General features: G+C 34.4%; 1 protein-coding gene across 1 annotated transcript in view; it reads right to left on the bottom strand.

Annotated features, from left to right (window-relative positions):
• Positions 1-21,737, bottom strand: part of LOC125068322 — an 88,808-nt gene that overhangs the window by 66,690 nt on the left and 381 nt on the right. The window contains exon 3 of the mRNA XM_047677427.1: positions 18,180-21,708. Within this exon, the coding sequence (XP_047533383.1) occupies positions 18,180-21,708 (3,529 nt within the window). The remainder of the gene's footprint in view (positions 1-18,179; positions 21,709-21,737) is intronic.

Raw genomic sequence — 21,737 nt, 5'->3', positions numbered from 1 at the left:
AAGAAGTCATTAGTGTTTACAAAGTGTAGTGTAGTCCTTTAGCACACAATATTTAAAGACCTTCCTTAATTTAGCTCGACGTTGAACGGGAAACTAAATTAAATCCTATTGTAACTTAATTTTAGTTAAGATGCCATTTTAATTGTTTTCGAAATATGGAACAACTTCTGGCAGAAATAAATTAAATTTTAGTACGGCTTAGTTGTTTTGTTCCAGACTGTTCAACAATGTAGATTGGAACTATACGAGTTCTAGATGCTGAATGTCAATTCATGAAGTTTTCATTTTATATTTTATTTATAATTTTATAACGAATTTCTCGAACAGTTTTTATAATGAGTAAAATCAAAAGTACCCCCACGCTGTTCCAACGTAGGCTTGAGAAACCATGGGAGTTCTCGATGTTCCAACGTAGGCTTGAGAAACCATGGGAGTTCTCGATGCCGAATGTGAATAGTTTTCATTGTAAATTTTATTTATAACATATTTATCGTTTTTATAACAAGTTATAAGTTATGACAGCTGTGATGGCTCACTGATTAGAACGCGTGCATAATTGCTTAACCGATGATTGCGGATTCAAACCCAGCCTAGCACCATTGTATTTTCATGTGCTTAATTTGTGTTTATAAATCACCTCATGTTGTCTTAGATTTTCGCGATTATTACACATTGAAATAAAACTAGTTTTTTAACGGATTTAATCGCGTATATTAATCAGTCTGCCCGTGACCACGAACACTGCAAAGTGCTCGAAACGTCGGGATGTTAAAATAAAATAATTAATATACGCGATTAAATCCGTTAAAAAACTAGTTTTATTTCAAATCACCTCATGCTCGGCGGTGAAGATATCGTCAGGAAACCTACATGTGTTTCAACGAAATTCTGCCACGAGTGCCACCAACCCGCGATGGAGCATCCTGGTGGAATATGCTCCAAACCTTCTCCTCAGAGGGAGAGGAGGCCTTAGCCCAGCCAGCCTTAGTGGGAAATTTACAGACTGTTAAAGTAATGTTTATAAGTTATGCTGGTTCAATGCATTTGACGTACGGAATGGATATTTACCCGACATATACAACCTCATTATAATTACCTGAAACCAAAGCCAGTGTCATATTATAAACACATATTAAGCCCATGCAAAAGCACAATGTTCTGCGCTTGCTTTGTTTCGAACGCGGAATCTTCCTTTAAGATTCACGCGTATTTAATACAAGAGATATTCTAAATTCCTTTTAAAAGACATAACTATGTATTACTGCATATAAAACGTGTTAGTGCTTCCACTGGTGACAGGCCCGTTTAATTTTTCGCCCAGAGAATTGCAGTTCAACGGAGTAATGCGTATAGAATTCTTGCCACCATTCCACGCGGTCATGATTTGTACAGTTGCTATTTTTAATTTTGTTCCGTTTTAAAATTATCGATAATAATTACTTTGTATTGTTCTGTTCCGGTTTGTATGGCGAGTCAGTCAGTGAACTAAGATATTACTTGAAAAAAAACCTCAATTTTTATTGGTCCAACATGGTATGTGAACCAGATGCCCCCTAATAAAACTGTTAGACCATCAAAATAGTACAGGTACTGCTCTAATGAAAGAGATGACAATACTGTTAAGCGAGCAAAATTGGGAAGGCAGCACTGATAGTTTCAAAAACTAGACTTATATAAATATGTGTATTACGTAACCTTGTACATAACGTATACGCATATAGGTACCACATATAGCTACCATTAGACTATTTTATCGCTGGTACTAAACAAATTAATGGCCGTCCGTTAATTGTTGTAATTAAAACGAAACAACCTCGCTGTATAGTTTGTGCGTCGTAGTTTTAAGACTAACTTTTGAATTGTTTCGAGTATTTTACTACTTAGGTGTGAGGTAGTCTATTTCATTTTCTGCACCTCTGACGTGTATGTAAAATGAAAATAATATATAAATATTCGACAACATCACATACATGACTCTGATCCCAATGTAAGTAGCTAAAGCACGTGTGTAATGGAAAATCAGACGTAACGACGATACCACATACACCCAGACCCAAGACAACATAGAAAACTAATGAACTTTTTCTACATCGACTCGAACCCGGGACCTAGGAGGTCGTCAAATTATTAATTATTATTAAAATAAAGCCTTTTGATTACGTGACGATTTCCACCAGTTCACTGTACTGTGAGTCGCGTAAAAGTTCGTTCCAAAAAATATAATATTAAAGACATAAGCTCTTTTATTGCTATGATAGGCACCGCACTGACGGAGATGCTTGACTGGACATAAATTACGCAATATTTCTTACGTTGACAGTGTTTATGTTGAGTGGTTATCAGGGGGCCTTTACTCTGCGTATATATACATATGTACCTTTGTTCTGACCGAGTCTCGGCTTCGGTGGCCAGCTTACAGAACTAGTCAACTGGACATATTATAGGTCAAAAATGTTTGCACAAATACAGGTACATTGTCTGTGCCGTCACCTTCATAATCCGACACGAACCGAGAGGTCAAGGGCAGGACCAATGGCTTTTCGAAGTATCACTGTCAAAGTCTAAATTGGAGCTTATAATTTGTCAGTATTACACTACGCTACTTTAATCGGTTTGACCCGACATTTGAACTCAGAACCTCGAGACCTACAACCATGAGCTAGCCACTAGACTAACAAGACGATTACAATATGCGATGCTTAAACTACTATGACAATGAAATCTATTAATATGTTATTAAGAAGAAAAGCCACTCAGTTTCTGGCCGGTTCTTTGAAATATTTCAAAACTTACATTACAAAACTCACAAAGTGTAATTTGTACAATTTTATCAAGAACAAACTGTGGCAAATTATTTTTATTTATTTATTTCATTCACAATAATAAACGTATACATAATAACGTTATATTAAAGGTGATAAATTCACTCATATGTAAATTAAAGACAAGTAAACACACAGATCACAAGAAACGATCGAGCTTCGCAATAAATATTGAATGTATTTTGCTAGCTGTGCGCGCGGTTTCACTTGCTTGGAATTGTCAAATATCTTTTAAAAACGAACCGAGATGGCCCAGTTGTTAAAACGTGTGCATCTTAACCGATGATTTCGGCTTCAAACCCAGGCAAACACTACTGAATTTCATGTGCTTAATTTGAAATTCTGCATTGGAGCAGCGTGGTGGAATATGCTCCAAACCTTATCCCTAAAGAGAGAGGAGGCCTTAGCCCAGCAATGGGAAATTTACAGGCTGCTAATGTCTAATGTAATCTTTAAAATCTGTCACTGTGTTGTATGCGTGCATAAATAAAAGAAAGAGTACATCCTTTCTTATTTAAAATCTGTAGTAAATTTCATCAAAATACTACGTACTCATTTATACGTTATTATTCATTGAATTAAAAATTGACACGCCGCGTGACCTGATCCAATTAATATATGTTACAATGTTAAGTGTTTAAATAAAATATAAAACAATGAAAGGCAAAAAACATTTACAAAGTCGAGCAAAACAATGAACTTTTAATACTTTTTGCTGTTTATGATATGTAATATTCTCTGCAAAATGTAGACAATTAGAATAAAAAAAAATTAGACTTGTTATATGGGGTTAAGGGCGCATTCTTACGGTTGCTACAAAAAGTTAGTAAAGTAATGTATTTGCATTTAGATATGTAAATGTATATATATAAATGTTGACAAAGAGTAACCACTGAGCCTACCTAACTTGCCGGTTCTTCTCGGTAGAATCTACATTCCGAACCGGTGGTAGCTTTACTTAAGTTCGTTAAATGACGATTCAAAAGTGCTTATAAAAGCCTACTTGAATAAAGTATATTTTGGTTTTTGATTTTATATATGTTAACGTGATTGCATAAAATATCTGGATGAGATGTACGAATTTATGCTTTCGTTTCTGAAATCATTCAACGGTTCAAAAGATACAGTTCTAAATTATTATTTTGTAAGCGTGTTTCATATTTTTCATTAGTTTTCTTTTGTTTATTGTGATTATTTATTTCATTCTTTCTTTTGTTTATTGTGTGAATTATTAACTAGTTATTATTGCAACTAAATAAGTACAATAATAACTAAATCTGTTATATCAATGTTTAGATATTAATTCTGATACTAATAAAATTTACGGGGGAGCACAAAAATCGATATTGATAAGTGTATATGATATCTGCAAGCGACGCAATAGTGTGAATCAATGTGCATCGTAAGTACAAGAAATATTTAAACTATAATAATTATATAAAGCGTAGCTGTTGCAGTGAGATGATTGAAAAACATATTTACGCTAGGCGTTATGAACTAAAACTCTATTACGACCTCAAATAACACTACATATGTAGTCGACAAAAAACGATATTTTTACCCTCAACAAGTTACTCAAAAGTCAGTTTTTATTTTGTTTATGTATCGTTTGTGTTTATTAGAACAATTTTCATTAGATTTGTTTAATTTTTGTGTCAATTTGGATAAATAATATATACTATTTTAAGTATATTATAAATCTTTAATAGAATTCCACGAAGTATACTGACTGATTTTATTTTTTGTGGACAGGAATGGCTGAAAGATTCTCGGGATTTTTATACATTATAATAATCATGGACTTTCATCGTTTGTAAATGCGAATCATTAAACTGAAACTCGAATTCCTTTATTCGATATGATTACTTATTGATAGTGAAATGAAACACAACCACCTGTTCGGAAAAGAAAATACACTGACCTGAGAAGAACCGTCGAAAGAAACTCAGCATTATATTTCTGAAAGTCGGAAACCAAATACCTACGTGTTAATTTTCAAAAACAAACACCATATATAATCGCCTACTAATGCCCTTTATTAAATTCTGGCAAGTATTATTAAATATAAATTAAAATAAAAACTAAAACTGACGTTGTTATATAACACTAAAAAGTATTACATTTTGCTTTACCAACTAATTAACTAAATTTAAAACTCACGTTAATTTGTTTTAACGAATAACACTAATTATAATGTACAGTATTACATGTAAATTGTTTTTGATTAAATAAAAGTAACTACTGATTTTACTGATGGTTCTTCTCGGTGGAATCAACGCTTCGAATACATTGTCACATTTTCAGGTATAAAAAGTATTTCATTTGATATTACAGACTATAAACTGCTAAATTTCATTCAAATCCGTTCAGTCGTTCATTTTTTTTTATTATCATTTATTTTCAAAATACAAAAGATAATACAGCTTAGTTTAACAAGATAAAATGCCACGAAAACCCCTAAAGGGTTTATCTGGGCAAGTTGCCGTTCACAAGTAACAGTAGGTAGATATAACAGTAGTAGCATTATATTACATAAACATTACATAAAGATAATTTTCATACGTATAAGATTTTATGTAAATGTCTAAGTCTGTATAAAAAAAAAAATGGCCCATTCGTTATTGGATAACATTCGAATGTATATTAGTAATTAAACCGTAATTAATAAAATAATTCAATATTATATAGTGAAATGTTTTATCGAAACAGGTATATTAATATCTAAACACGATAATATCTTTAAAAAAAAAACCTATGTTTGTTAAAAGCGTTATCAAGGTTAAATTCGATCATATCAGAGCTAAAGTGACGTAAAACATGTTGTTACAAATTAAACACACTAAAATTAAATTTAATTGAAGTAATTCATTAAGAACGTAATCTGTGTTTAGATTTTTTCATTTAATTAACATATTTATTTTGACGACCTCCGTGGTCGAGTAGTGTGTACACCGGTTTTCATGGGTACGCCACTCTGAGGTCCCGGGTTCGATTCCCGGCCGAGTCGAAGTAGAAAAAAGTTCATTAGTTTTCTATGTTGTCTTGGGTCTGGGTGTCTGTGGTACCGTCGTTACTTCTGATTTCCATAACACAAGTGCTTTAGCTACTTACATTGGGATCAGAGTAATGTATGTGATGTTGTCCAATATTTATTTATTATTATTATTTATTATTTATTGTAATTACTTGGTATTTATTTACTACTAGGCAGGATATATAAGAAAAATAATTCTAATTTACTGTCATAGTCTGTAATTAAAATGGTGGAAAAGAGTACTACTGAGTTTCTTGCCGGTTCGTTTCGGTAGCATCTACTATCTGAACCGGTGGTTGCTTTGAATTTAATTCGACAGTGTAACATGACGATTCAAAAGTGCTTTTGAATAAAGAATATTTTGATTTTGATTTATTTAAATAAGAATTAAACCAACGGAAGCTTTTTAAAAAGAGAACAAGAGTCTTCGAATATTTATTGCAATCGGAATCAATATAATATCAAGTAAAATAGACAGCAGTTTAGTTAATATTTCCTTTACAAATGAGAACAAGTAGGAAAATCGACCTTCATTCTAAATAAATAAAGTTTATTTTCGATAAACGATAAATCAAATCTCACAGCTTGAAAGGAAATCAATGGACAAGACACACGTCCCGGACGCAATCAATGTAGGCTACACAAGGTTGGGTGCGAGCGTGACGTATATATACATTCTATGTGAGCGTGAAAGAGATAGAAACCTGCCAATTTCAGCGAGGTCCCGGATTTTACTGCAGCCTGCAATGTTTAATTAAAACGCAACATGGCTTGTTTATAGAATTTTCTGTAATAAATATGCATACGATGGAGGCATTATAGTCTTTCATTTGTTTCAACAAAATAGTTAATTAAAAGATTAGTTATAAATTAAGAATGGCATAGCTCGACACCTTTACACCCATTCACCGAGCACCTTATGCCCCCTTGAACATACCGTATTTATGAGCTCTTACAAGGCGAAATAAGTCGGGCTAAAACCACCAAGTTGCCACTTGCCTAAAACTGCTTCTATTTACTTCGACATTGGATTGATGAAATATCACGATTTTTTCATAATATTTTTTTAAGCAAAAATCTACTGACCTATATCCATTACTGTCTTTACCATGGGATACACAGGGCACGTGCTCAGAGCCCCCATTGTCAAGGGGGCCCCGAAATAGTTATACTATAAATTTATTTTGTAATTTTACTGGCGGTGCGGCAAACATTGCCATGTGAGATAAATAAAAGGGGCCCCCAAAGGGAAACATACAAAAAAAATACAACAAGGCCGTATATTACATCGTGTCCTAGACTCCCGAATGGGCTAAGACGGCCCTGCTTATATCTATGAAATGCTTTAGTAAATATTCATTAAAAGATAGTTACCACATTTTCAATAGATATATGAACCTACGTAGGTACATATATAATATACTCCCACATATATTAAAATTAGCGAATAAAAACGATATCAATTGATGGAAATAAAATTAAAAAGTTCCGTCTGATTATATTAAAATATAATACCTAAAGCTATAAATTTTTCAAATAATGATTAATATATTCCAATAGCCAATCAGAAGAGATCTTGTAACATTATCTCCTAATAAATATTAAGAAAAACGACGTCAACCAATCAGAGCGCTTCATTGTCTCTGACGTCATTCGGTATTGCTAATATAGTCTAATGAGAATGAAAATAACGAGCTTCGTTATTTAAATACGCTGATTTTTATTAACAAATCGTTGAAAGAAGAAAATGCAAAGATAAATTTGCATAAAACACTCAGGAGTTCCATGCGACTTTGTCTGTGGGAAGAGAAAGATAATAATGCGGCTTATTTCGCTATGTTTAGATTTCCATTTTAGATCCGTTCTGATTTAGGTCTATTTTAGATACGTTTAAAAATATTCAGTACCGAGAATGTCTAATTTTATGTGCGAGAGAGCGTATATTTTTCATTATAGTGAATTTAATACGAATCAATAGATTATTTTATCCAACAGATAATATATTCTTTTAAATATTTATACTAATGTTATAAATGAGAAAGTAACTATCTGTCCGTAGCTCTTTCATGGCCAAACCACTAAAACGATTTAAAAGAAATTTGGTATGAAGCAATCTTGAGCTTCAAGGAAGTACAGACTTATTATGTCTAATTTAGTTTTTTATCTAATACTTGTCGCCCAGCCACTAAAACGCGAGCGAAACCGCGAGCGCCAACTAGTTATCTATAATCGCATCGCTAAAAAACTTTAGCATTTACTTGGTTTGAGTGTAGGTTCGACATGTGCAACTTTCCTCACAATATTGTCTTTTCATACCTACCGTATTTAATATATATTCGGTCAAGCGATCCGCCCCGGCTTCGCACGGGTGCAATGTTATCCCTAAGAGATAGACATATAATAAGACTCTCGAATCACTCTATCAATAAAAAAAACCGCATCAAAATCCGTTGAGTAGTTTTTAAGATCTAAGCATACATAGGGACAGACAGCGAGAAGCGACTTTTTTATACTATGTAGAGACAACCTATCCGAGAGAACATATCATGTCTGTTTATTTTATTTAAATACAAATAAACAACGTGGACTCTTGCGACATCAAAGTGTGTCTATAAACACCGTTTACTTAGCGTGAAACGGTTTGACATTTTTCAAGTAATAGGGCTCAATTGTCTTGACTGACATTTCGTTAAATATACGTTAAACGAAATACTAAAGGTTGTTTCACATCTACTAGCATTTGGCGTGTCCAGCCTGTGACGTCACTCGCTCGCTAATAGCTTACGGCTATTTAGCCAGGGTGTAAACTGAATACAAGATTAGAAAGAATTAATACAAAATTAAAAGCCTACAAAAAAAAACTGCGGTCAAACATAAAAATACGTTTGAATTAAGAATTGTATATACCTCCTTTTTTAAATCGGTTAAAAACTGCTTAGTAGAATTAGTTGATCTGCGTTCGGCGCATATAAATTTAATTAATATAAGGAACTATATTATTTTAATTGGATAATTTACTGTCAGTTTCTTACCAGTTCAGATAGAATCAGCATTCCGAACCTTTCCTTTCAAAATGTATTTTTCCTTCAAATTTTTTTTATTTGTACACGCTAAACTAATGTTCGATTTGCAAAAAAATTTAGCGTTTAACTATTATTTGAGAAAGAGAAAGACATATAGCATCACGCAACGATAAAAAGGGAAGAATAGTCACGTTTAATTCCAATGAAACAAATGACAATTCTAAAGTCCTCTAACTTATAAGAGCCTACTTAAATAAAGTAAAAATATATTTTGATTGTATACGTCGCAAAAATATCGTAAAAGAAGACAAATTACAAATTCACTAATTACATTTGACGATAATTATGTTTTCCTGAAAAACGGACATTTTATTTTAAATTTATATTTGGTGGTCAGAGGAGCAAATGTCCTATTTATTCGTGATTGGTCACCTTTGTTCATCTGGCACGTTTTATCCCTTGTTCCTGTAATTACATTGGCTAATTCATATTTGCAATTAGAACACAACAATACAGTATTGGTGTTTAGCATTAGCGGTGCTGATGTTAATCGTGACTGGTGTATTCACTATAAAATTGCCAGAACTAAGTCTTGCTATGCGTTTTAAGACCAAATATAGCCTTGTAATTAGTTTTGCTTACAGATTATTTACAAGATAATGTCTAGTCTGCTATGTGAGTTGGTCCATTCTATGTGAGCCAACCTCAAATCACATTTTGGCACTATACTTCAATATGCCCTATTCTATAAGCTCTAAAGGTTATAATGACTTTTAAAATGTCAATCTAAATTACTAAGTTGCTAAAGGTATTCTGCAAAGAGTTTTTTATTGTATAAGGTTTTAATTGAACTTAAGTGTCGTTTGAAAAATTCTTAGTCCTTTTTAGACTGATTTATGATGTCATTTAAATTTAATTTACTGAGCTTTTTAAGCTGCCTTTATATGGAGTAATAACTTATGTGAACAGAATAAATAATTACAGATAATTAAAAACATATACGCAAGCATATAATTATTTGATACATTTTTTTTATTTGGTTGTATAATAAACACCATCGGCATATCACAAAAAAGAAGCATAAAATTACACTAATATCGTCGTACAGTGTGATACACCATTACTGGCACTTATAACAATGTTAATAATACTATATTTTATATTCTGGAGCAATTAAAAAAAACCTATTAATATTGATAACATGTCGTATCTGTGTGCTAGTTTTACAAAACAATCGATTCTGTATCAATCGAATAGTCTGACATTTAATTGACATGAAAATATAGACAAGATGGCGACTTCCCATGATACGTCATATTTTATAGGTCACCGTTTAGGAGGCCTGAATAATTTGTGCCTTTATTAGTACTTAGCTTTATACGAACGTCAATGTGGACCTTGAAGTTGAATTTTAAATTAATGTATGAATTTTTTATTATAGAGCACATTGTAAAGCTTTCTTAGGGTGTTTCCATACATAAAAGTATTATTTTTTTCAGGGTTGGATTTATTTTATAATGAATATGTCGGTTATATTATGATTTTAATTTCCGTTAATAATTCCTTTATAAAGTTTATATTAAGTTTACGTTAACACGAAGAGGCAAAGCGTTCAACGTCAGAAGCTAATTAAAAACTAGTGCATAAAATCGTATTTAAATTGTTATTTCATTTTTAATTCAATTTGGGAACACACTGCACTGTCACTAGGGTATACGGGCCACGGTTTTGATTGTCTTTACATATGGAGTCTGTCAAAGCTGAGAACGCGTCGAAAACAATAGTAAACTACTTTTGGCTACTAACTACACACTAGTAAAGTTGACGTTACGCGAGTGTCAAGCGTAGCTGCCACTCACACCAAATTGATAAATTTGGCTCGTTTGTTTAAGTTCGTTTGTGCGACACTTTCCAAATATATAAATAATCTCACTGCCACTAATACAATACTAACACCGCTAATGACACATATTCACAGTCTACAAAAATAAGTAGGAACGTAATCAAAATTGCAAGACTTTGAACCTACATTTAACTTAAAAAAAAAAAAACTAAATTTAAATATATCAATTGCGAAGTCCTATTCCATTCAAACCTTTATATTGCAACATACTTAAATATTCTTTTGCATGACTTACATCGACATAGAAATGACATTTGCTTTACCTGTTCTAGAATATACGATACGTAATTATATAGAATTTATCAAAGAACAAAGAATAGAGAATGAAATCGTAAATACTTAATGGAATCGATATATTGAAATAGGGTTTTGTGAATATTGAAAATGAGGCTAGAACGGACGATAATCCTGTATTTATATCATAACATTAAGGGACTAGAGTCCCGCTACCGCAATGAGGGCAACCACAATTCAGTTTTTTTTTTAAATATTAATATTATAATCTCCTTATACTAACGATATTTAATTCGTTTGATAATAATATTTTTTTAAAAATGTTCTATTCATTTTCAAATTAATTAGAATAATAATCGACCTCTAAGTATATATCTATCCGGCCCTGAATATGAAGATTCACATGAATTACATTACATACATACATATGTACATACATTACATTAGCAGCCTGTAAATTTCCCACTACTGGGCCAAGGCCTCTTCTCCCTTCGAGGAGAAGGTATGGAGCATATTCCACCACGCTGCTCCGATGCGAGTTGGTGGAATACACATGTGGCAGAATTTCGTTGAAATTAAACACATGCAGGTTTCCTCACGATGTTTTCCTACACCGCCGAGCACGAGATGAATTATAAACACAAATTAAGCACATGAAAATTCAATAAAATAAAATAAATAAATAATAAATTAAAATAGCTTGCTTTAATTATACATCAAGTAATACTACTACATTGATTCTAGTATCATTCGTTGTATTATTATATAACTGACCAAATTTACTTAAAGTTCCCGTTCAGTTCAATCGTTAAAACACACAAACTTTTGTTACGAATGTATAATAAAAGTAGGAATTGTCTAAGGGATCATCTTAATGTCTTTGATAAGATCGGATCGTAGGATCTAAACCGGATATCCTTACAGTACGTAATAATTAGTATTAAGATATATATAAAACTAGAGACTTATAATAATAATTAAAATAAAAAAAAAATATATATAAAATAATAAAAAATAATATAATAATAAAAAAATATATAATAAAAAAAAAGTTAACATTGTTAAAGCGCTTTAAATCTTAGTCTATATTATTGTGTTTCCGAGCTTGCCAAACGATGTTTTTTATAAAGCGCTACTTTTTATGAAAATAGTTAATTAGTAGTGATTAAACAAAATAAAAAAAAGTTAAACATGGCACTTAGATTGATAAGTAGATAGAGGAACATATACAAGAAAATGTGTATCATTTTCAGATGGTTTAATTTTTCTGTATAATCACTTGAGAACTCTACAAGCTGTTGTCCTCGTGAGTTAATACGTAAATACAATTATAGAATAGAAAGCCTTTTATTTCTCGCATAAATTAAAGTTAATTACGATTTACATTACAATTATAATATTAAGTAGTAATGTTCATAATTAATCTAGTTATGTTATTTGGATTTATAAATTATAAAATTTAAAATAAGATATTTAAAGTAAGATTTTAAAGATACCAATAATGTATCACGCAACCATACAAGAACCTCTTATGTGAGGACGAAAGCCTCCTCCAGACTTTTATATTTGTCTCTTTCTTTGGCAATTGTCTTCCAATTTTTACCAGTTATATTTATAAATCAAATTAAGATACAATAATGTTTTTTTTTTCCTGTCCAGGCGTATCTTAGCAGATACGGATAAAGGTTCTGATAGAATACTCTGCAACAATCCAACATCGAACAAACATGCTTTTAAATTAGTTAAGAGTAACTTTATCTGATTCTGAGTCTTGTCACATTCCAGATACAATAATTACATCTAAATTTCAGTTAAAATAAGCGAATTAAATCGCTTACAATCCACTTCCATTATGTTCTATTCTCTGTGATTTATATATTAAATATTAACGTTTGTCGTTTCATTGTAATGTCATTAGGTATATAAAGTTCGACGCAGAACATAATGGATATTTAATTTCTGTTACTTACAGTGTTCACTGAAATACGGTTAAAAGCAAACCATTTGTAAAACTATAGTTACTACATAACGTACTATTAGTATATCATACACTATAACAGCCTTTAAATGTTCCACTCAGCTTTGACAGTTTATCAAGACATATAAAAAAATTAATAATAAAAGTAACTGCCTGTACATGCTCTACTGCTGGACTAAGGCCTCCTCTCGAGGAGTTTCCTCCTTTTGAGGAGAAGGTTTGGAGCTAATTCCATACATGCTGCTCTAATTGCTTGTTAGAAATACATATAGCAGAAGTACATTGATATATGTCACCTGCAGGTTTCCTTTTCACGATGGTTTTCTTCACCGCATGAGGTGAATTATAAATCTGAATCAAACACATGGAAATTCAGTGGTGCTTGACTGGGTTGTAACCAGCAATTATCGATTAAGGTAACTGGGCTATCTCGGCTTATATATATCGTAAGCAGAAGCAAAATTATGAGAAAATCAAACAACACTAGTAACGCATTTAAATAAAAATAAAATACTTTGAAGCCTTTTTTCAGTGTTCTATCAAACATAGAATCACAAAACATAGTTATTTATTCAAGTAGGCCCTATTCTAAACTCCAATATAGGTCTTCTAAAAATGTTTTAAACATATCATTGTTATCGTCTATCCATTTAAATTTGACATAATGATCTAGAAATAGTCGAACTAAAAGCTTTATTTAAAATAGATGATCCAAACTTGCTAAAAGTGAAACAGCTTTCAGACAGACCTAAAACATAAATATATTCGTCTATTCCTGTTCGATGGCTATGATTGTCATTCGAGTGATATAAATTGAACGACTTATTTATAAGAAAGTTTATTGGGTCAGACTGGAGAATCAATAGCGGGAAGGAAACGGCCGTCTAAAACTGAATGGCTAAGTTTTGAATTGGGAGAAGTTGATGCACAATGCATTATCGATACCTATTTAGTACAAAGTTAGGAAATAGGACGGTAAGATAACTCTTGCTAGTATTCTAAAAGACTGGAGCTTTGAACGTTGTTGTCGGCAGACATTCTTAAGGAAGAGTATCAATGGCGCAGGACTTATTGTAGTTTATAAGCGTGTGCGCAAAGGAGTACATTTTCTATTCTAAGATGGGTCAAATTTAACATGATCGGAAAAAGTTCAGGCGTAGCTTCACAATCTTTTCGAGATATGAATGTTACTACTGAAAATTTCTAGAATTTTTTTTTCTGGTCCGACGTTGTTTCCAGTATTTCGGGATCTGCAGCCTTTCTATCCACAGGATAGTCCACGAATTCTGTTAAAGTGAGTTTTGTAACAATATATTTATTTATTGCTGGATGTGTTACTTTCAAATAAAAGCAACTTGAATATATTTATAATTCAATTCATGCAGCCTTTGTTGTAGGTAGCGAGTAAATAATAAAAGCAAATAGTGCCAAATGAATATATTTCTTAATGTATACCTTAATAGTCCGTATTAAGTATTGTGTATTATTTAATATTATTACAGAAAACATTATGTAATTGTGACGGAGGTTGTATATTTATTTTAAATTAATATATCGTGTCGATTATTACATTTACATTTATTTATTTCTTATCACAAAAACAAATCGAAAATTGGTTGAATAATTGTTCTTTTTTTAAATCTTCAGACAAAGGCTTAGTATTGTGCATGTTTTTAAAACAAATTTCAACTAACAATAATGGATAGAACAGGACGATATCCTGTTGCATATTTCCTTTAGCAGATAAGCGCGTAGGTACATGACAAACTCATTAGCGTTCTTTGTCCCACCAGAACTTTAATGGAACTTCAACCTACCAACAGCGACACTTAATGCTTGAATTAATTTAACTTTATTGCATTTAAATGACTTTTTTTTATATTTAAATAGTATTCAGTGGTGCTATTCTGTAACACTTCGATATCACTCGTGAAATGTGGGAAACCAACCTAAATAGGTAAATGATTATTTAGTAATGCCAATATTGCATATCACGATCTAATCATCGTTTCACGATCTTGTTCTGCGATGTGTTTCGAGTTTCGACTTTGTTCGTGAAATGTATATCTCCATATATCTTAAAATATTATCTATTACATCTGTTCTTTCATATTTTTTTATACTAATTATTTAAATCGTGAACACAATAATTTCTTGAACTATCAGTTGGGTTCGAAACTTCGAAAAATATTTTCGAATTTAATAGTTAACACACACACATATAAGTATCTATTACTGGCTTGAAGCTGGAGTAAAACTCAGCAAGAAATTTGTACAATAGAATGAGTGAGATTAGAATATTACGCCTTTATCGAACATCAAACACAAAATACATCACTATTATATAACCAAATTCCTCGCAGGCTCGAATGAAAGCACTTTTGAATCGTCATGTAAAACGTTCGGTTCGGCATGTATTCAGCTTCTAACGAGAAGTATCGATAAGAAATGCAATAGTTACTCTATTTGCACAATCAGATTAGGCATTTTAATTAAATTATATAAATTTGCAACGATTATGAGAATCTGTAACTGAAAAAAAAAAATACAATTATGTTTGGTACACTTCAATATAATACGATAGAGTACACGCAAACATAATTTGATACGAAACGAATAGCCTTTATTATTTTTTATTCTTCTGTAAATAAAATACAAGTAGGCGAGAGCAGTGTGGGTGTAAGGGAAAACTTCGCGTTTAAAAAGGATTGTTTTAATGAAAACCTTTTTACTTCGCGTAATCCCAAACGTGACACGACAACCCTGTCTGTTCAACAAATATTATTTTTCTCTTCAAAACATTTTGCCGCGTCATTTTCTACTTTGACCTATCTAGCTGTTTACGTAATTTAAAAAGTAAATATTCAAATCTAATTCCGTCCCCACAACTTTTAACATGTAGAGGTAGTTTTCATTTCCTGGAAATTGAACATATATATATATATTCGATGTTTTGGTATAAAAATGGAATTGATCTAGTTAAGGCATGCGATCGTGATATTAAAATTACAGATTGAAGTATCATAAATAGCTAATACCATTTTTTTTTTAAATATTTATCAAGCAAATGACGTTATTTTGGTATACCTACTTAGTATATTATTTTGCGACATTCGTAAGGTGTTATATTTTCTCTTGCGAAAGCTGTTTTAAAAATAAATTATTAAATAAAAAATATTCTATTCCTTTGGCGAAATCTATATCTATGACTAATTCTATTTAAAACATTTAGTGCTAATAGCAATGTAGCGAATAATAAACACATTTTCACGTTTATTAGTGATAAGAATATTTGCAGAATACGTCTGAAGTCGAATTATTGTGATTAATTTCAATTATTAACGAAATTGCGTGCGTAATCATACTATTTTGCCGTCCATTATTGAAATGCTTTGAATTTTATATACTTTTCGATGTTTGCAACATTGCCAACTTGCTAACTACGGGCTACTACTAAAATTTTACTATCAGAGAAACAAAATAAATATGTTTAGGCTTTATCCGGAATTTAAACCTAACCCCACGTCAGGGCCGGGGCGTAAGTTAAAGAGGCCCTAGGCTAACACTACTTAGGGGCCCACCTAAGACATATCTGTACGTACACTTGAATTAAACTAATTGAATGGGTTTGATTAATTGCAGGACTCGCAGAGCTGCAAACCATACGATATGTTTAATTTAATAAATTTATGGATTGTTTCGTATTATCGTCTATTTTTGACTATGACTTGACGAAGCTGGGGCCCCCTTGAATCCACGGGGCTCTGGGCTGAAGCCCAAAAAGCCATATAGTAGATCTGACCCTTCCTCACGTTATCCTTATAAGCTAGCCACTAGATCGGCGAGGCAGTTTCTCTACACAAATAGATTTTCCGTACAAACTACGTACATATCTATTTATTCACGAAAATGCGTCCATTGTCGTTGCATTAATTTGAGTAACAAAAGCTTAACAAATATTATCTCATTTGTATTATTTTGCTGTCTCTATACAAGATGCACACACATGCACTAAGGCATTTTATAAACACGAGCGTCACTCACTCATACTAATGCAAGTTGATGATAATCATCTAACGTGGAGGGGAGCGTCTTCGTGATTAATAAGATCTGTAATACAAACTGAAAACTCTAAGATTTTACTATTCATTAAATCATAATTGTAAAATTTCTTACGTCGTACAATAAATTAAAATAAGTGAATATCCCTACAATAAAGCGAAATTACTCGTGACAGATATCCATTTTGTTCATTAGTTCGAATTTGTATAACCTAAACGTATGTTATCAATTATTGTATATTTATCGATTAAGCTTTCATATGTAAAATGTATACAATGAAAATAATTTATAAGAAATCGATTTGAAAACATTCAATACTTTCTCATGAAATAATTTTTGAAAATAATTTTAAGTAATGAGAATCGTCTTAGCGCGCGTACAAAGTTGTGAAATAAATATGTTTAATTATATGCTCGTACCTATATATAATATACATTTGTATTTAATAGGAACATAAATTATTCGTATGAGACTGTTATGTAGTTACGACTTCAATGAGATTGCCAACCGGATACAATAACACTTTGTTATTTATGATTAAATGTGAACTTCATATATTTTAATTTACTCGTTTTGTTTATTTAATAAACCAACTGGTCATGTTTGTACTGTAAAGTGAATATTAATGTTCGAACATGTTAATTAACTTTTTCCGATAGTCAACTGTTGAAGCGTTTAAAAATAATCGAAAGTTCTTGTCAGGTTTTTTTTTTTCAATTATGTGTCAATTACTTTTGCTACGCGAACACAGATTATTTCGCAAATGTCACGTAAGATAGAAATGAGGTTTTAATTCATTTGAAACTTCGTAGTAATATTTAAATATCGAGAGCGAATAAGTAAATTTTCGTCTGTAGCTAATTAACTTTATGGTTAAGTTTATAATTTAAATAAATATGAAAAGGATAATGTACTTAAAATTCATTGCACGTAAAAATCTTTGTGCAAATATCTGCATTTATTATTTTTTCCTGTAACGTGTTTGAACGCTATTGTTATGCTAATACAAAATGTATGATTCTTATTTCAAGGAAATATTAAAAAGTATACTATATATGTAGTGGGTAAAAAATTAATAAATCGATTCTTATTCAAATCTGCGTGGAGAAATATAAAGACTTACTTGCCAAACAATGGATGCCATAAATGGAACGATGATGGGTCGTGCGGGTGAGGCGGCATATGCGGTGGCGGCTCTCCCAGTGGAGTGGTGCTTCCGACCTCAGGTTCATCTCGCCGTCGACCCATCGCGGATGTAGGAGTCGTCGACGTGCGCCTCGTAGAAGCCACTCCTGAAGCAGCGGCTGCGGATGGCTCCAGCAAATTGTGTAGCGATTTCACACTAATTCTGGGTCGTGGAGATTCCTGCGATGTCGAACTCCTTTGCTGGCTTTGTGATTCCGACTGCTTTGCCGATTGCAGATAGTTATTGTTGGGATAATATGGTGAACTAGGGCTCTTTTGTTGCTGCGTTCGCGGTGATCTTTGATTCCCCATCATTTGAGGGTTAAAGTAAGGTATTTGCAACCCCGGTAAAGGCATATTCGGCCTGATATTTGAATTCATGCCCGGATACATACCCTGTAAGAAGGGATTGTGCGCCACCGACCGCTGATTGTTATAATTGTGCGCGATCGGACTCGTTCTAGCTGACGAATGAGTTTTGCTTTGATGGTTTTTAGTCGAGTGTACATATGGGTTTTGAACGTCACTCGATTTTGGTAATTCTTTCATCTGATCTGCCACCGATCCCGACTTAGGTCTCTGCGATGTTGAGGCATTCGCGTGTGACATAGCTTCTTGCCACATCGCGAATTGGAGCCGATTATCGTAATCCATCGGGGGCATCATAGGAAATCCTCCTTGACCCATAAAGCGTGACGACGGATTAAACATTTGTGAGAGATCCGGATAATTAGGTCCCGTATAACCGGATGAATTTAAGGCTTTTAAGAAATCCATGTTTTGTGAACATGCCGCCATCGCCTCTAACTGACTGAGATATGGTAACCACAGCATTTGATTTAAAGCAGCAGATGTCGCAGCATCGATTTCGCCGGCGAGAGCGTCCATTGAAGGTATCGGCCTAGGTTGATCCGGTTGCGGGGTGCTCGCTTGTTCTGTATTTGTAGAACTCTTCGACGACGAACTTGGTTTTGATTCCTTTTCTTTCCTCGATATTAGATTTTTTTCATCATTTATTATAATGTTTTCTAGTTGCGCTAATGATATGACAATAATATCAGGATCTTGTAACACAGCCGGATACGAAAACGCTTCTGGGAGTCTCAATTCCGGTCTTTGTATTAGTAAAGCCGGTATTTCTGTGCCGGGTGCCGCGAGAATTTTATTTAATTTATTCTTAGGAACTAATATTGGATCTGGTAAATTATGCTCCGGATTTGATTTTAAAATATGCAATTGTTTTAATGGAGTCATTTCGTCACTGGGTTTATTAACATGCTTATCAGATTTCTTTGCAAGTTGTTCTTCACTACACTTATTAAAAACTTTACTAATTTTTGCCAAGTCTTCTGAAGATTCGCGTCGCAATTTCTTTTCCTGAGGTTCACCAAATTCTTTATTTAGTTTCCTCATTTCATCAGAACAACTCGATACAGTCGGGCTGGCTGATTTTCTGTGTTTACCCAAATTCAAAGGTTCACATTGCTGCTTAGTTATCGTGACTTCCGACGTATACATTTTAGGAGATGGTGATGATAGAAGAGTTTCCAAAAACAAAGTTTGTTTACTTTTTGTCATTGGCATTGTAAATATTTCAGGTGATGATGGCACTGCTGGTATTCCGCTAGGTTGTGGCGATTGCATTGCATCTGACTCCCTTGACGGCGCTCGAGGTATGTCTGTCCTTCGAGGCGACGCATGCGGAGTAGGCAGCCGTCTATGTACAGTTAGATCTTTAGGCTGCTCGTCGCTTTTAACCGATAGATTATCTTCAAGGTTTGACGTTTCCATATCACTGGCGTGTATATGAGGGGTTGTAGCTTTATTCATATTTTTTATGCTTAAATCTGTAGGTACCATTTCTTCATTCACCATCGATTCATCATTGTCTTCTTTTATAAAATCAACATCATCGTGTTCAGGTAGTGCTGGCATCTCCTGTTTGACATCTTCTTCTTGACATCTCTCTGTGGGTTCATCCTCTTGAGCGTGTACATGTTCCAAATGTTGAATGCAATCCATAGATGGATCTTCATTTGGCGTTTCACTGGTCATATTAATTTCACTCTGATCGGGCAACGAATGCATTTGAGTCTCGTCGTACGTTTTCTCATCCGAAAATGTTTCATGTGAACCGGGCATATGTTCTGTGTACACTGTGTCATTTGCTTCGACTTCACTTTCTAGTCTCTTTTCGCTATTATCATCGTAATCTATATGGTTAATTTCATTAACTTCCTGCATTTCAGAAGCTGCTGCTAAAGTTTCCATTGCACTCTCCGTATTATCAGGGGCAAACACTTCTTCTGTCATGTAGTCAGGCTCTACAGTTTGTCTGTGATCTGCTTGGGCAAGATGGTCTCCTATATGATGCAGATGAAGCAGCCCTTGCGCTGCTGTGATACTGCTATGGCCTGGTGATTCAAGCGTTTGTTCCAATCGGTTTATAATATCAGAAACTGGTTCATTACTCAAAAGCATGTGCTCTTCCTCTTCTGTATATTCGCTAGATCCGTGTACTAAATGCGCAAGTTTATCAAGCGCTTGGCCGAGTATTTGGTTATCTTCGCAGCCTTTTTCAACTAATGATTCTAGCAATGTCTCATCGTGTGGACCTCCAAGCTCCGGTAGATAATGAGCTTCACTTATAGTCTCAAACAGATCTTTGTGCGCAACCAATTCATTCGGATACTCCTCCGTACGATCAGGGGGCGCTTTCCTTTCAAAGTACATGGACTCTTCCGCTTGCTTTGGCTCTCCGAGCTCGAAAGACATTACGTCGCGTGCAACCTCTTCGGCTGGTAGAAATGTATAAGGAGCCGGACTTTCTAAATCCAAAAGTCTCTCACTGCGTTGCTGATTAAATTCGAGCTCGGCCACCGCAAGCAGATTGTCAAGCGGTGTCGGCTCCGATGGTGGAGGAGGCGCCCGCGGCACCGCGATGGTGTGCGATGGAATATGGGACTCCAGGTCGGGTTGCAACCACACAGCTGGTTGAGGACGCGCAAGGGACGCAGGGTCCTCGGGCGCACGGACGGCGGGTGAGGCGACAGACCGGGTACGACGACGCGAGCGGTTGCAGCGTCTGCGCCGGCGACGTTCCCGTGGGCCGCGCTGACGAGGCGGCGGCGCTGGGGGTGGGGGTACGCGGATCGAGTTGTAGATCTCGGTGCGCGGGATCACGCGCCAGCCGGATGGGGTTCGCGCTATTCGGATGCGGTTGCGCGGGTCGTAGTCCTCGCAGCGGACCTCCTGCACGGTGCCGTCGAGCTGGCGCGCCCACAGGAACACGGGTCGCAGACGCGGGGGCGGGGGCGCAGACGAGGGCGACAGCGCGGGCGCGGCGCTGCGCGCGCGGCGCCTGGGCGGCGCGAGGAAGGCGCGGGGCGGGGGCGCGCTGCGGCCGCGCGCGGCATCGAGGCGGGCGGCGCGAGGCTCGCCGCCGCCGCCGGGCGCCCGCGGAGACACTCCGGCCGCCGCAAGACACTCTCAGGCG

The sequence above is a fragment of the Vanessa atalanta genome, chromosome 13 (genome assembly GCF_905147765.1).
Source record: "Vanessa atalanta chromosome 13, ilVanAtal1.2, whole genome shotgun sequence".
NCBI lineage: Eukaryota > Metazoa > Arthropoda > Insecta > Lepidoptera > Nymphalidae > Vanessa > Vanessa atalanta.
This window is presented reverse-complemented; position numbering and strand designations above follow the sequence as displayed.